This window comes from Panthera onca, chromosome B4 (assembly GCF_046562875.1).
Source record: "Panthera onca isolate mPanOnc1 chromosome B4, mPanOnc1 haplotype 2, whole genome shotgun sequence".
Lineage (NCBI taxonomy): Eukaryota > Metazoa > Chordata > Mammalia > Carnivora > Felidae > Panthera > Panthera onca.
Genome location: NC_138345.1, coordinates 68354976 through 68372914, shown reverse-complemented (window position 1 = coordinate 68372914; position 17939 = coordinate 68354976). Strand labels below are relative to the sequence as shown.

Below are 17939 nucleotides of genomic sequence, written 5' to 3'. Positions count from 1 at the left end.
GGGACACATCAGGCTCATAATAGTGGGTTCTAAGAACCTGCCTTGTGCTGGGCAATTTGTATACATGGTAACCATGAATGGCATAGAAACTGAGTACAACTGGCTTGCTCGAGCTCATACACGTTTAAAGAGGCAGGACAGGAATTCCAGCCAGAGCTCCTTGACTCCAGGATTCATGTTTTTCCCACTGCAACACAGTACTTTTCACCATATGTTAAAATATACAATTATATAATGATAACTATATCATGGTAAAACAGCAGTCAATTTAAGTAGCATTCAATCAGGATTACAAATCTCATACAATGTAATTCTTTACCTGCACTAACACGATTGCTTTCAGTTCTTTCTTCTTTCAGACAATGTTATTTGAACAATTAAAAAACAGTTTAAAAAATGTGGGATGATAATATGTTATGAAAGAGTTCAGTGATGTGTTCAAATTAAATAATAATTTATCAAAAAAAACTAATTGCCCACCAGATTTACAAGTGACCTACAAAACTTGTAAATGCTTCCGAAGCATACACAAATTAGCATGGCTGCCTTATAAGGCAGGAAGGTGCACTGTGCCATCAGTCACCCACAGAGGAAGCACCCTGCAAGTCTGAGACAACAGCATTCCTGAATGTTTAGCTCTCATCTGCATTTACATCTCCTGTGTTAGCACCTATAAGTGAACTGTGCAGAGACTTACACAAACACAATAATCATCAAAGATTTTTACTCTAGCAGCACGGTGCTGGAGAATGCAAAAGATACACCATTACAGAAATAAAAGACGGTGGAGTTGGCAGTCTGGAATAGTTAAGTCCTTGTGGAGACATTGCATTTGTAAAGTTCTTTCTGCCAGTACTACACTCATCACTTTCTAGAAAGTGCTATAATGACACTGTTCAATGTGAGAACTGTTTCTAAAGTATATGAAAATGCCTTGGGTGCTGCATTTCACTATTTATTTCAGACTAAATAAATAGAAGACTTTATACACTACAGAAAACTCTTTCTGCTCCACACTGTTCTTCCCATAGACTTCACAGTCTACTCCGCCCCTACTCTCTGGTCTCCAGAAGCTAAGAGAAGGGTGGACTTTCCAGTCACCCAGCATTGGCTAGGAGCTGGGGGGGGGGGGGGGGGGGGAGGGGTGGGGAGAAGAAAGTGGGAACAAAGAGCCATGAATGACCCTCCACCCTTCTATTCACTTTCCCACTCTGGGGTTAAGGTTGTACTGCCTGCTATCAGTGACACAGAAATAATAACAGAGGAATAATTGCTGACAGCAGCAGTGAACTTTGATTCTCAACTCCCACACACCCTGCAGGCATCCTAACATGATGATAATCATGGTAACGGTACTGTCCTCTTACAGAATTGTGCCCAAGCCTCTGATAGTATCAAGAGTTTTCTGTGGCTCCTTTGAGTCTCGAAAGGGTGTAAAACAGCATGCAAATGATGCTTTTATTGGAAGTATCCTCTGGTGAATTCCTGGTCTATGTGAACTTCCGCCATGTTTCAAAATGCCTTTAACAAGGTCTTCCTTTTCAGTCTCCGGGGATACTCTGACACCCAATACTGTAACTCCAACATCACAACAGATTTCTATTTTGAATCTACACCATACATATTTTAACAAATACGGATGTGTAAACATCTAGAAACTACTAAACATAATTGTTCAAGGAGACTGAGTCCAAAAGAATTTTCCTTGCACTATGTGAAAGCTATGACATGGATTTACTTTATGACTATTTTTTTTTTCTTTTATGATCCTTGAATTTGATCAGCTTCAGTGGAATGGAGAATATTTAAAAATAATACTTTTAGAGTTGTTGGCTTTTGAGAAACTTTGGTAAATTGTTATACCTAATATTTTTATTAGAATTTCTAAAATCTCTTTATGCATCAATACAACCAGACCTTTAACATATCTACTTTTTCCTCCAAATAAACAATTTTAAGAAAATTTTTGTTATTTTGTAAGAGTACATAAACATATTGTAATGTGTGCTTTAACCAATTAGCTAGACAAAACATTTTTAGTATGTCATGACTGTAAGTAAAAAAAAAAAAAAAATCTAACGGTTTCTATTTATTTCAGTCACATCACTAAATTCAAAACATTTAGTCATGTGATTGTGGAAGTTAGCTCATATGAGTAGTTTCATAATATCTGAACTACTGTGTATTCTACTGCTAACAAATTTATTTGTTGCACCAGGTATCAACCAGCATAACCATTTCAAATTCAAAAACTGAAAAAAACCATTGCATCAGATTAGTTCAATACATAAATCACTGAGCACAAAAAATGGAAAATAAATTAGTCGATTTTAAAATGTTTTCTGTCTCTGTACTCTTTAAATTAATCCTATATTTCATATTAGTTTCCTGTTACTATAAAATGTGTAAACTTGACTGATACCATAACGGAAGATGAGCTAAAATAATTGACAGGAATCAAATGTGTCTAAATTTAATTGTTATAAGATCTTTTACACATATATGTGTAAAAGATCAAGCGTGCTACTTGTGTGTGTGTATACACACACACAAAATAAAGTCACAAATATCTATTCACTTTAAAAGCCAATGGCATCACTAAAAAACTAAATATGAGATATATTTCCAATAGTATTCCTTTTAAAATATTTCACACTATTTAATAGACAATATTCCAAATATATGTATATCATCCAACTCATTTTTTAACTGTCAATGTGTTCATATGAATCAATTATAGAACTATAACAAAAATAAGACTATTACAATGTACCCTGGCATAAAAGAGGCACTGATAAATTTCTGTCATTGAGGCAAATTTTAAGCTTATCAAGGTGAAATAATAATACTGCAGCTGGTTATAAATTATAATTTAGATTAACATGGTTGATCTCTTTGCTCTTTATATGATTTGAATAAGCTTATTTTGAGATACATTAGCAGTATTAGATATCTACATGCACTTGATTTATCAACCACAGTTTTTATAAAATTACTTCTTCATGTTTAAACAAATGTATTTTTAACAGAAGTGCTATATCACAATTTAAAAAAGAAATTCTTCTCCTTTTTAATGCAACATTAATGAAGCACACCTAACATTGTTACCTAGCTGGAAAAAAATGTTTTTTAAAACCCCATTACGTTTCTGCTGTGTATATATGTGAGTATGTGTGCTAATTGAATATATGTATTCAGCTCCATTAGCCCTTCTAAGAGTATCAAACAGGCATTCATTTCCATCTAATTGGAAAAATCAAAATGCTTTATAGATAAGGCAGAAAGTAACAAGGGCAATTTTTTTGTTGTTTAAATTATGTTGCCCTTTAAATCATATTGCACAAACCTGAGTAGAAATAAAAAGTTTCTAACGTTACAAATCGCAGCATGTAAATATTTCCACTAGGCAAATTTTCAAGACAAACTGGACAGCCATCAGTGAAAGCAGGTCTGTACTATCTTGGCTACAAAACTGGAAGACGAGAATTTTAATACAAAAGACCTCTTCAGATAAAACCCAGCTTTTCAGCCAAAGACATCGCCTTTCTCTTCCCCAAAATACCTAGCCAGCTCATTTCTAGATGTTGTGAGTTCTTTCCTGACACAGAAAAATTATTGGATCTTCTTCATTCTTTATTCTTATCCAAAGTCAAATTACTCAAAATTCAATCTTTTTAATGCACCAAGGATGAGTGAATATCTAAAAGTTTATCCAAAGTTTAATAGAGAAAAAGAACCAACTCCATCCAGAGAGTTTATATAGACATTCAGAAAGACAGCACTAGTGATGATATAACCTAGAATAAACAGAATATTTCCAAAGTAGTGGAGTTAAATAAACCTTCCAAATTTCTATGTATGCCTTTACTAACACCTTGGAAATGATTCCACTGATAAAAGGTAAGCTAACCATTTTGGGTAATACCAAATACTACTATCTCAATCAGTTAAAACTTCAAAAGCACTTTGGTGGTAAATGGCAAGGACCTAAAATTCCACTATCCCAGCCCAAATTTTACTAACTTCTATAATTTACTTTCTCAACCCCAAATATTACAATAGCGCTACAACACACATTTGAGAAAGTAAAGAGTTCCCACCAGGTTTTTGCAACAGGAAAAAAAAAAATTTCCCCATTGAAAAATACATGAACAAAATAACTATGTGAAACTAAGAAATGGTAAAAGGTATTGTATAAACAATTCCAAACTCTCCCTGTAACATACTAATCACAAGCTCAAAGACAGTTAATATTTCCTCATCAAAAATGTTCTTGAGTAGAGATTTATCATTTTTTGAAAGGTCATACAAAATTAATCTCTTAATAATCACACAACTTTCTTCACAGTTCACAGAAACAGCAACTTATTAAAGCAGAGACACGCATTAACACATTTGGAAACTTCAAGTGATTTATTCTTTTATCTCAATATCTAACAATTGATATAGATAAGATATAAACTCTAGATAGATATATACTCTAATAAGTACCACATCAAGGTAAAACAGTAAGTTTGGAAATTTAAAACGTCTAAATATTTCTTCCATGTCTCTTATTGGTATTTTATTATTGTCTTACCTCAATGATTTTGTCATGAATCTCCAGGCCATCTGCTCTGTCGGCAGGTCCATTTTCCAAAATTTTTGAAACGTAAATGCCTTCCTTTGATGTTTCTTCCTTATTATTCTATAAAAAATATAACTGTCAGCAGTGAGAAAGATACCAATACAATCTTAAGTTGGATAAAGTCAATTTAGTAAATGTAACATTGCCAATCCTCACTAAACATTCAACTCTCTCCCTTAGCTGGGGATTTGGCACTGAATTTTAACTTACTTAATACCAAATAGTCATTAATCAAGATGGCAGCTTTAATGAATGAGCCCAGCATCTCTGACAAGATTATCCATTTACTTCATGTTTTTGGGTATACATAAAAAGCCATGAGGAAAGGGTATGTACAAGGTGATATTGACTGGCTCCTAAGTATTATTTATAAAACATCTTACTTCTAGACAGATATAGCAATTAAAAAGGGCTACAGGAAAACAAAAAGCATATCCAGTCTCACTGTATAACTGGTTTGAGATGTGGTCACAGCTTTGAAAATATAATTTAGCCTCATGATGTGACAGATTTGGAAATACAGCTCGCACTGTATCTATTCACAGGGCAGACTAGGAGCTTGCTCAAGTGTAAAATCCCAAAAGATCAACTCTAACTGCAAGGGAACCCATTCAAGGCTAATCGTTACACATTTCCAGGTGCAATGAGCCTAATGATTAGTTAAATCTCAACCATATAACCAGTGTAATACAAACAGGACATTTTAGCCAGTCACGGAAAAACAATTATATTGCAGAACTTATCTAGGTAAGATGCCTGACATACTGTAATAATCATTTTAAATGTCAATTTACTTCATGGCAGGTTAAATAAAATTATTTCTCCTTACTTAGCCTTCCTTAACATGAATTTGAAGAGCCTCTTAAAAAAGGCCAATGTCATTTAAATCTCAAACACCTAACTTGCATTTTATAAAAAATATTCCTTAGGGGCAAAGAAAACAAAAATGCTATGATGAAAGACTTCTTTTCATAATAAATGGGGACTGTTCTAGAAACAGAAGCACAGCAGTCATTTGTTACTAGGTTTTTGAAATACTAAACAATAAGAAAAAAAAATGTCATTGCCATCCTGACCTAAACATAGCATATGGCCAACAACTAAAAGATAGTTTCCTTAGACAACATCTGTAATGCAAGATGCAAAAATTTCATGGCATTTTATTAAGAAAATTAAAGAACATGCATCTTTTTAAAGTTCACCACCTTTTTCTAGTTACAGTGAAAATTGAGTTGATGTATTTGGAGGATATAAAAGGACTCTGCATCTACAGTGTCTGGTTTAAGTTTGTAAGTCATGTACTTTGAAAACAATTGGCATCAATGTAGAAAATATTATTCATTCAATTAAATAAAGGATTTGAATCTGGGGAGCCAAAAATATCTCTAATCAACCATCTTTCTTTAGCATGGTATTGCTTATATACCTATGAAAACAATGATCCCTTATTTCAACTTATTTTAACTGTTTATTCATTCAACATGCATAATAAACTGCCTGGTCTGTGTTAGCATGTGAAAATTGAGCAAATTGACTTAATAAATAGAAGGTATAATCAGGCTATCCAGTTGCCTAGTATTTTCAAATATAAATTGCCTATACACATTATTATGAAATAGGCTTAAGAAGTTTACCAATGGGGCTATACAATGTAAATAAAATGAGAAACCTACTGTAGTTTTATTAAAAGTAGCAAAGAGGGACAAGTTTGTTAGCTGTTGGGTTTTTTGGTTTGTTTTGTACTCTCAAAAAATGTAATTATGTACTGGAATATTTGCATTAAGGAATCTGATATTTGATCACAATGATTTTAAAGATTAAATCACTTGTTTTCCTCATTCAAAATCCACAAGTGAAAGCTGTCTTCTATTATTTTATAATCAAAGAGCGAGTTATGCATTAACAAGGTAGGTTACCTGATTTGGTCGACCTCCTATAATATTGAACCCCAACGTGTCATTTTCTCTTTCTAACACAATGGTGAGTGGTTTATGTTCTTCATCCTAGAAGAAAAGGGATAAAATAACTAGGTAAATAAATAAATAATTAAATAAATGCTACAACAAGCCTTTTGAAAAAAATGTAAATAAGTGAACATTTGAGAAGAAGAAAATCTTAAAATTAAGGATGGTTGAATTTGGGACATTTCTTCCTAAATGTACTTTGAAACTATGTACTTAAAAGAAACGTGCTTGTGAGAAAAGTCGCTATTTTCAAAAATGTCTGAAGACTTTGTCTTTTCACACATCAATCTATCTTTTATCCAAATGCAGCATCTAATTCTGACTTCATTGTAATTTAAAACAGATTTCTGGTGACCCTACAAGTATCCTCATTTTGTTAGCGTATAATAAAGAACCTCAGAATTATTTCATGTAAAAATCTCACATTGGAAAGTCTTGAGGGATTTAAGTAGTAGTGAGCTATTGATAAAATTCTTTCAATAGCGGTATTTGGATTGTTACTGTAATGCAGGATCTAATTACAGTAATCCTAATTTTAAATAGCATTCTTACTTGGTTTTGCATAACTCCTGCAGAACTTTAAAAAGAGAGAATTTGTATTAGGTAAAACAGTATGTATTTCTTTTCCTGGCAGCCAAATAATAGTAAAACGAATAGGAATTCTATCTACAACCTGTTCATTAATACAGACCAATTTAAATACAAGGTGAGATAGTGCCAGATTAGGTAAGGTTTATTCATAGCTATGGGTATTATTAACTGTCCTGCGAAATTACATATTTGGTAATTACTTCCGAATGGTAAAATTCCATAAGCACCATCATCACCTAGTCCCAGGAGCGGTTCCCAGGGAGTGCACACAGCAGCCCCTACTGGCAGTGGGAAAACATCTCTGAGGCTCCTAGAGAAGCCTTCTGATAGTCTGCAAATCATGGGCAGTTTTTCCTCACTTCTCAGAATCACAGCTCGACTTGTTGCTTGGACTTTTCTGTCATATGATTCTAGCTGTTGTTCCATCGGCCATTGCTTCCCTACAACCTTGAAACATGGCCTGGTAACACAGCCCATTCCTGGGCCTCTCTCTGGATCTTCTCACTCTGTAAATTTATCTAGATATAAATAGGATACAGAAAGAATCAGGGATAGCATCCAGTCTCTTAAGAAGCAGTGTGCTTCCCTTTGTCAGAGCAGCAACATTTTAGCCGCTCACACTTCAGTTATCTTTTCTAGGTTCAAGGGCAGAAGCTTCTCCACTCCATGCCTGGATTGGAGGCGGCGCAACGCGGTCCCAAATGGGAGTCATCCCGTATTGCTCCTCCCTGGGACAGTGAAGAATGGAAACAGCTCCTTGAATGGAGTGCAAGTCCTGCTAAATCCCTGCTCACCATGGCAGCGACCAACAATGTCAAACACTGTGCAGAAGTCCTCCAGAAGAGAAGTAACAGCTTTATAAACAAGCCTCTTCACACGGGGTGCTGCAAACAGGCTTGTTTATTCAGTCTGAAAGCGGGCAGTCCACCAGCACGGTTCGGGGCCAGCAGCTTCGACAAAGAAGGGAAACAGCCGCTGCCCACGGGCTCACAGGGCTAGTATGACCGCAGATGGATGTGGCTGCTCTCAGATTTGGTCCCCCAAGCCACACACACACACACACACACACACACTCCACCAATGATGAAATACTTAGGAAAGGAAGGATTCTTTAGGGAAGGTCGGGCTAATGAAAACTCTGCAGGTCTAAGAAATCCCATTGCTCCCTCTCCCAACTCGAGGTTTTCTTGGTTTCTCACATCCCTGATAGTCCCTGCACTGAGTAGAAGCGATGCGAGCAGTTTGGCAGGGAAACTAAGTCATTCAGAGCTAAAGGTGTGCGACTGACAAGGCCGCAGGGATGCTGGGGCAGCGGGAGAGGGGAGGCAGGGTCGGAGAAGTCCTCATTTCCTGGCTTTCCTTTTCTGATTGGCTTTAGGAACAAGCCAGAGGTGCCCCCCCCCCGCCCCCCAAATAGCAGAGAGGATAGGGCAGGAAAGTGAAAGATAGGGAGCGAGGGGTCGGGGTGGCAAAATGAGTTTTCCTAATTCCTCCTCCATCGAAAAGTTGGAACTGAGATCTGTTTAACTCGTTCCAATCCTAATAGAAGTGGAAGGGAGAAATCCTTCTCAAATGCAACACAAACCCATCCGAAAGGTGCTGACAGTGGAGTAGGGTCAGGGCTGGTGGATGCTTCCCACTGCATGGTAAGGACGGATGTCACCTTCTAAAGGAATCCCCAAGTACCAGAAAGAAGCGGTCCTCTTTCCACCCCAACCGTGCCCCAGGTGCCCGACCCCTCTGCGCTTACCGGGCCGTGGCCGCCGCCCAGGTCTCTGGCGAAGTTGCGGACGTGAGCCATGTACTGGGCGAACTTCTCCTGGTACCTGCGGGCCGAGAGCTGCACCTCGCCCTGCAGCGCCCAGAGCTGCGCCAGCAGCGCCTTCTCGCGCCGCCTCCAGGCGAGGACTCGCGGCCGGGGCCCCCGCCCGCTGCCGCCGCGGACGCCCGGCGGCCCCCCGCGCGCGCCCCCGCCCCGGCCGGGCCCAGGCGCCGTGGCGCAGCCCCCCCGCGCGGGCACGTCCCCGCCGCCGCGGCCGCCGGGCCCCGAGGCGCAGCCCCGCCGGCGGCGGCGGGCAGGGCTGAAGTCGCAGAGCTCCACGTGCGCCGCCAGCTCGTGCAGCGGGACCGAGCGGCCGCAACCGCGGGCGCGGTAGTCGCACTGGATGCGCAGCTTGTGGATGAGGCTGCGCAGAGGCAGCACCCGGCACAGCTTGCCCGGCGCCAGGGGCTGGCACTGCAGCGGGCACCGGCGCCGCCGCGCCACCCAGGGCAGCAGGCAGCTGGCGCAGAAGACGTGTCCGCACGGCGTGCACAGGGGCTCCTCCAGCACCTGGCCGCACAGCTTGCACTCGAAATCCGGGTCCACCGCTTCGGCGAAGCGCTCCAGGGCAAAGCCCATGATCGGGAGGGGGAGAAGGGGGAACGAATCGGAGTCCACTTTCTCCAAGCCCCCGGTCTCCTCCGGCCTACCCCTGGGACGGCTTTCCCGCGGCAGGGGCCACGGCTAGTCGGAGGGCAAGAGGAGAAGGGTGGGGGGTTGTGATCCCTGAGTTTGTTTGGCTTGAAGTTTTCAGGCTCTGGCAGGGTCCCCTGACTCCGCCGTATTGACGCTAATAGACGCCACCTCAGTGACCCCCACCCCCGCCTCGTTCGCGGCTCTGCAATTTATATTCTTTCAAATTTTGTCCGCAGAGAGCTGAGGCCAGCTTACAATGGCCCTTGGGAAAGCTGTGTTTCCTTTGCCTGAACAGTGAACTTCAAGCAGTCCTCAGGCAGAGCTGATAATGAGCACAGCGCAGATGTTGCGAAGCAACTTTTAATTCCACCAGAATGTGAACTCTCGGGGGAGCGGGATTTTTGTCCGTCGGTTTTCCGCGGAATTCTCATCGCCCTGCATCCAGTGGCTCTTCAATAAATGTGTTTGAAATACATGCACTTCTGTTCTTTCATATCAGCCAACTACAAAATCACCAGATAAGTGGCTGCGACCTTAGGAAGTCACTCTGAGGTGTCTACAAGAGCCAGGCTTCTCAAATCAGGATCCAGAAATAAGGTGAGTGTAGCGAGGCGGGATGATGACTGACAGCCAAGATGGGGGAAAGGCCAGGTGCTCGCCCTAAGACACCTCCCTCCTAGAACTTGCAGGGCCATTCAAGGCCTCCTACCGTGTGAGGAGGCCAGGATTCTGTTACTAAGCAGCCTGACTCCAGATTCAATCACCACGCCATCCATCTTCTAATTCCACAGGTATTTGACCAGTGGGAATGGGAATGTGATCATCTGGGCACCTGGAAAGGAGAATTAAAGGAAAGGATTATGAAGGAAAGCCGTGAAATAACAAATCATATCTTATTTATCCTGAGTACACAGTTTAGATCAAAACTAGGCAGCAAAAGATCAAAGTATGTAGCATGCCAGGCCCTCCTAAAAACGTACAGTAAGGGGATCCCCCAAGCCCTCCTTACTCACCTTCTTTCACCACCTTCTGAACCTTAGGTCTGCAAAGCAACCCCATCCCCTGGATACACACCACTTATTGCCATTATCCTGAAGCTACTTCCACATGCTAGGGATGGGCTTTCTAAATTAATCATTGATGATTCCTCACTGCCAGCTGAGTGTTGTTTCCTGAAAGCTGTGTACTTTTGTATTGCACCAAAGGCATCCATTGAAACACATGAAAAAGGCTCCAGGTTTTGTGCTTTAAATCCTTGGCGCTCACTGAAGAATTAGCAAAAGGCTAATTGTACAGGCTACTGAGAACCTTCTGAGCCTTCTTTCTGGTTGAAAGATGAGATTTTATTAGAGCAGTTCAATAATGAGTGGGGATCCTGGAGTGGCTTGCCAGATATTTGATAGGCTTTTAAACGTGTTTAGAAAATAAGAGGCTGTGTTTCACATTTTATACATACAGATATAATAGCATTTGCCACAATGCTCCAAATTTCCACCTCCCCTGTGGCCAATCTTTTCCCAGGTAAATAAGCAAACAATAAATTCCTGAAGAAAAAAGAAATAATTTAACATTAACACCGTAAACATATTTTGGTAAATTGTAGAGACCATGTAAAGCAGAATGTTGCAGAATTTGTTTAAATAATTCTGGGCAGGAGGAATCGGTTTCATCTTTTTTTTTTTTTTTTTTTTTTTAGTTATTGTAAAAGCTATGTCTTTTAGCTATGATTTTATAGCTAGGCCTTGACATTGATTGTTTCACAATAAACATAATGGCAGTGAGAACTTTTTACAGAGGGTAAAAAGATGGAATCCAAAAATATTTTATTGAGGTATTAGGAAAATAACACTTGCAGTTACTTGAAAAGACTAAAATAAAGCAATAGTTATATGATGTCCTTGGTCCACCCATGCAACTCTTGTAGCAAAAGTAAGGAACATGAGCAGAGTATGGTATGAGTAATTCCAGAATGTATAACATTTTGATTATTAAAGAGAAGATGGATGTCAAAAACCCTGTCCACAGAGAATAACAAGTTTAAAAATTAGAACATGCGAAGTGAGGCCAAGTAATGAAGTAGGCCAGAAGGGAGCTTAGGAAAATCTTTCACAGGAGAAAATGCAAGCTTCAGCACTTCCAAAATAGCGAAGTACCAGGAAAAACATTACAGGAGTCAAACACTAAGGGAATTGTTACACCCAAGTGAACCTCGTGGACTCTCCCCATCTGAAAATGTATGTGCATGATAAATTTATGATATCGCTTGAGCCAAACAGTATGATTTCAATTCCCAGACTATAAAAGGGTATTCTATATATTAGAAAAACTGTGGTATCTTGGAAAATTGTGATAGCTAGGTACATGGATTGAGGTAATTAGCTTAGATAAGCAAAAAAGCATTCGGAATAAGTTTGAAATATGCCCAAATATTTCAGCAAAAACAGATCGAGTAACATTTAAATGTCTTTTGGCAGATGAGACAAATTAACACCTTGTATCATTAACTAGGGCATATCCTTGTTTTCACTGATGATAGCTCCTTTTAAGAATCGCTGGTTAGTGAAAGTTGCAGGCTGAACAGCAACATGAGGAAGAGCTGAAAGGCAGACCACTGTCTTCTTTCTTGTTGGGCAAGGCCAACTTCTAGCTGTCCTGAAAGTTGGGGCCAAGACCAGGCCTGTCACCTTTGATTCAAACTGGACCTGAGAATACATGCCAACCAAGAGACAAGAGAAGGACAGTTAATAATCTTAGTTCATCTTCAAGCCAACGACCATGGCATAACTCAAAATATCTACAAGTAGTCAGTACTTGATATTTTCAATGTAGGAACAAGTTTTTGCTTCAATCCACTGTTATGTATTCATGAAAACAGATAAAAAATTAACTTGCTATATTCCTTGGGCCAATTCCTAGCAATAAGGAAACTAGAATATACCTCTGGGTGTTTCCAGTGAGAGGAGGCAAGGTTCCAACCTACCTCTGAGTCATCCCTACTTCCAAGATGAATAGAGAATCTTAGAGCTACTGACTATCAAATGCTAACAGATCTAATATTGAAATACTATATTCTAAGACTCAGAAATTGTAATTAGGGAGGTGAAAAAGGAGAAAGAGATCATTTTTTCGCACCCCATTCATAGATAATACTTTATAGAAACTCATTCATAATTTATTCATGTTGTCTCATGTCTTTGACGAAGAATCATAAAATCAGGAAGAAATTTGGAGAAATTCTGAAGAAATCCAAAGAAATTTGTGCATCATTTATTGTTTCATACATGTTCATATAGCATAAATTGGGGCTTTTAACATGAGAATAATTTTTAAATCTTCTATTATTAGAACTTGAAATCTCATCATTTATATATCATTTTCCCTGAATCCTGGTCATTTTTCATGAATTCGTATGATAATCTTAATCCTATGCATTTTTCCAAAGTGACCTAAATTTAAGCTGAGGTGAAATAAGATTACTCTGGTAGAAGAAGCAAAAATACCCAGCTAATTCAGGTCAAAATAGTGTCAGTGGAATACATTTATCTGTGTTACCGAAGTTAACATTAATTTTTGTTCTTATCATGATATTTTTTTGTGTCATAATGTAGGATCAGAACTGAAAGCAGTAGCATAAATAAATGTGTTCATAAAGCATGAGATAATAAGATCAACTTGCCAGTATTTAAATATTCTGAAATTAAAAAGCAGTAATGTTTTTATTTATTTTTCAGAGAGAGCAAGACAGAGCATGAGCAGGGGAGGGGCAGAAAGAGAGAGAGACACAGAAGCTGAAGCAGGCTCCAGGCTCTGAGCTGTCAGCACAGAGCCCCACATGGAGCTCAAACCTATGAACTGTGAAATCATGACCTTAGCCAAAGTCAGATGCTTAACCGATTGAGCCACTCAGGCACCCCCTAAAATCTCTGAAATTGATAAAAAACATAAAAGATGCTAAGGTGACCTTTAAACAACATAGGAGTTAGGGGCTCCAACCCCCATACAGTTGAAAAGCCATATGTAACTTTTGACTCCAAATCAATTTTTTTTTTTTTAATTTTTTAAAGTTTATTTATTATTAAGAGACTGACAGAGACAGAGCATGAGCATGGGAGGGGCAGAGAGAGGAGGAGACACAGAATTTGAAGCAGGCTCCAGGTTCTGAGCTGTCAGCACAGAGCCCTATGCGGGGCTCAAACCCACCAACTGTGAGATCCATGACCTGAGCCAAAGTTGGACACCCAACCGACTGAGCCACCCAAGTGCCCCTGACTCCAAATAACTTAACTAATAGCCTACTGTTGACAGGAAGCTTTACCAGTAAAATAAACAGTTAATTAACACAGATTTCATATATGGTGTTCTTGTAATAAGTAAGCTAGAGAAAAGAAAATGTTATTAAGAAAATCATAAGGAGGGGCGCCTGGGTGGCGCAGTCGGTTAAGCGTCCGACTTCAGCCAGGTCACGATCTCGCGGTCCGTGAGTTCGAGCCCCGCGTCGGGCTCTGGGCTGATGGCTCAGAGCCTGGAGCCTGTTTCCGATTCTGCGTCTCCCTCTCTCTCTGCCCCTCCCCCTTTCATGCTCTGTCTCTCTCTGTCCCAAAAATAAATAAAAAAAAAATAAAAAAAAAAAATAAAAAAAAAAAAAAAGAAAATCATAAGGAATAGAAAATACATTTACAGTCCTGCACATATAAGTGGACCCATGCAATTCAAACCCATGTTATTCAAGGGTCAAGTATATTTGAAAGCTTATTGAAACAAGATTTTTAAAGATAAACTGATAACATTAAGCCAGAGAAGAACCCTTTTGGTTATGAGTTTTACTCTTGGGAAAATACACAGTTAAACCCAGAAAACATAAAGCAATGTCCATCCTTAATAACCCCTGTTTGTTGACATGTAATCCATTAGGAGTTATTTGCTATTATTTTGCTTTTTAATGATCTTTGGGCAAAATGAAGACTTAGAAGGTTTATCATGACAGTACCAAATGTCATTTTTAAGAAAAATACGAGTGAAACTGTTATGTACCCCCCAAATACAGTAATTTTACAGTCTCTGTAGGAATGAATTGTCAGACAAAGCACAAGGAAGACTTTGAAGAAAACCAAGTTAAAGCGAGATATAAAGTTAAAAATTACGGCAACTTCCAAATCAACTATGGACTGGTTTTCTAAAGTCCCTGAGACATTACTGAGGGTAACATTATCCTGTGTGAGAGGTCTGTTGTGAGAGATGCTTTGTACAGGAAGGCATATTAAATCCTGTATCTAATTAAGCTTGATTTTGTGCTATATTTTTGTGGATCACAGTCACTAACAAAGAAGGAAGGTATCAAGAACAACTATAATAGCTGTTATGTAATAACTCTTCACTCTGTGATAGACACAGCAGTATGCTCGTCGCATGTGCAATTTCATTCAACTCTCCAGTGGTCATTTTGGGTAGATACTCTTATTATCCCCACAATTTGCCCAAGTTTACACAAATTGAAAGTGACAGAACCTGGGATGAAACCAAAATCTGCCTCTTTAAAGAGCTCTCCCTGTTAAATACTGTACTGTAAGAATTTGTTTTCCCCCTATCTACTACAGAATCATTTTAGGATAAAAAGTACTATCAAAACTGATATGTGAATGGAAGCTATAAATTACATCTGTTTGATTTCCATTGTTTAAAGGCTACCACCGCTTTTCTGCCTTTCTCCAAGGAGGAAAATTCTAGCATCATATTTATTAGAAGTCTTTGAATAATTGATATGAATGAGAATATTGACCCTATAGATTGTTCCTTGAAATGCCAATGGGGTTGTATTTTTAGATTATTTTGTCTATATAAATGATCTCAAATAACTGAGAGTTTTCTCTATGATAGACTAATTACCTCAATTCCTTGAGTCCTGGCTTAATATATCAATCACAATGCATTTTTGTTGAAACCTTATTTTGTGTTTACTTCAATGAATATTTTACTGTCTTCTGGATGTTTCTCAAAAATTCCAGAGATTTAAACAAAATTTTGAACACAGTGAGTTCATTAAATCAACTTGTGGCTTAGTGAAAGCCAACACATTACCGGTCAAAATATCTGTAGTATGTTTTGAATGTTTTAGTAACCATTTATAATTATAGTACAATAAATATGATCATATACTACAGCATAATATATGAAGCAAGTTTAAATTCTAAGCAAATAATAACAATAAGGAGAATAATAATTACTCCTACCTCATTGGATTGTTGAGAGATTGGGTTAATAAATGTAACATAGAACCTTGAAGCATAGTTAGTATTATATATGTTTTTGCCCTCATTATTGCACTCCAGAACTATTTTATCGAATTACACAGAGAGCAGCGTGTGAGTACATGCCCCACCACACTGAATGTTCTCCCTCCAAAAAAAAGAAAAAAAAAAAAAGATCTCACCATGTTATTTTAATTTGCACTTCTTTGTTTACCAGTGGAATTGAATGTTAATTGACCACATGTATTTCTTCCTGGGATTATTCTTCACATTTTTATCATAATACTTGAGCTTTTTTGTAACATATGAGTCTATATATATTAAGAATTCTATTTTTTATCAGCCTGTATAACATTGTTAAGTTCTGTTTATGATCATCTATCTTTGAAAGCTGAGGAAAGAAGAACATATGTTTTTCTTTGTAAGAGGTTATCAGTTGTCACTATCTTGTTTTGAGAAGAGCACAAATGAGTCTTTGTTTTGTATATATTCTACCACATCTATTAAATAAATATGTATTTCTTGTTATGTGCCTAGAGAGGAGAGTGTACCACTGAAAGCAACTTTGAACATGAGCTAAGGAAACCACTTTCTTCCTTCTGGAGTTTTCTATCTGGATTATTGAAACCCCCAAGAGCAAACTTTTATCTATGCTGCAAATCTTGCTCACCGGTTTTGTGATATCATTTGCCTTTATGTGATATGTGTTCTGCTAAAACCGTACTTTTTAGGAAGAACAATTTTCTACACAATGTTGTATTCACCATGTAGTATTCAGCAAATGTTTCTTTAATGTTAAATAAATATGATAGTTTAAATTATGTGCAATTTTGGTTCATAGTTAAGGTTATAATTAAAGTATTCATTTGCGGAGTCGTCCCACGACTGCACACCAAGTTTCTGATTGTAATAGAGAGGTTGATTAATTCCACTCATGTACTTCTTGCCCCCCTCCTAGCTCCATGTTGCTTGCTCCCATCAGATCCATAATCACCATCCAAGTTATAAGCCCTTTGGATTCACTATTTTCCCTCAATCTTTTCTGACTCAGTTCGTTTCTTTTTTAAAAAAATTTTGATCATACTTGCTTATCTTTTTAACCCTGTTTTCAGCTGCTCTCACAGTGCACTCCTGTGTAATCCTCTTCTGTTTCCAGGAATCTTTCTCATACATTCAAACTTTCCTAGGAAAACATTTTAGCGTCTATCATTCCAACTAAACCTGATTTTCCTGTGGCAACTAAATTCTCCCTCAAGAAACTCAGAAAAAAACAAAGTAGTTCATTCACCCATTCATTAAAGTCTCAGAGCTAGAAAAAGGGATGACATTTATTCATGGTCTGCTTACAGACACATGACTATAATTATCAACAGCCCACCTCACCAAAAATTCAACTCATGCTGATCTAAACAATAGGTTGGAATCTATAGGTCATGATCTCACAGTTGGTGAGTTCTAGCCCCACGTCAGGCTCTGCACTGACAGCTGCAGAGACTGCTTGGGATTCTCTGTCCTTCTCTCTCTCTATCTCTCTGCCCTTCTACCACTGCATTTCTCATTCTCTCAAAAATAAATAAATAAATATTTTAAAAATTTTATAAAAAGTAGGTTGGAGTTTAGAGCTGGGTTAGGTTTTGGTTCATCCAGTGGCTTCAGGATGCCCTCAGTGACTCAGGTTGTGCCCTTTTATGACCCTCGCTGGCCTTTAGGGCTGGTTCTCCTCATGGCTGAAGGATGGTTGCCAGTAACTTTCAGTATTCTGTGCTTCCTCATACATGCTGAGTGGTCAAGGAGGTAGTTTTTCCCAGAAAAGCAAGCATAGAACTTCTCCAGAATCCATCTCCCCACCGTCCCCCACAAATTCTTGACTCTCGTTGTCCATAATTGCCCGATTGAGCATTACAGAACCAGTCACCAGAAAAGGTCATATCATTACGCTGGTTGACTCAGACTAGCGAGGACCCATACCTGGAGCAGGGGATGTGTCAGCCTCCCCTGGGTGAAGAGGGTTCTGACATAAATATCTGAACAAAAGTACAGTCCTCTTTGGAAAA

General features: G+C 38.7%; 1 protein-coding gene and 1 long non-coding RNA gene across 2 annotated transcripts in view; both read right to left on the bottom strand.

Annotated features, from left to right (window-relative positions):
• The window catches only part of PDZRN4 (PDZ domain containing ring finger 4), a 363093-nt gene extending 353421 nt beyond the window's left edge, over positions 1 to 9672 (bottom strand). Inside the window, exons 1-3 of the mRNA XM_060657914.3 lie at positions 8933 to 9672; positions 6544 to 6630; positions 4580 to 4687 (exon numbers count right to left, since the gene is read on the bottom strand). Coding sequence (XP_060513897.3) covers positions 4580 to 4687; positions 6544 to 6630; positions 8933 to 9583 — 846 coding nt within the window. The 5' untranslated portion in view covers positions 9584 to 9672. The remainder of the gene's footprint in view (positions 1 to 4579; positions 4688 to 6543; positions 6631 to 8932) is intronic.
• An 82-nt stretch (positions 9673 to 9754) lies between these two features.
• LOC132694514 (uncharacterized) lies at positions 9755 to 17274 on the bottom strand. The gene is made up of 3 exons (XR_009617335.3): positions 16970 to 17274; positions 12132 to 12342; positions 9755 to 10472 (listed from the first exon to the last, which is right to left on the bottom strand). It is a non-coding gene; the product is annotated as an uncharacterized LOC132694514 (long non-coding RNA).
• Positions 17275 to 17939: the final 665 nt, after the last annotated feature.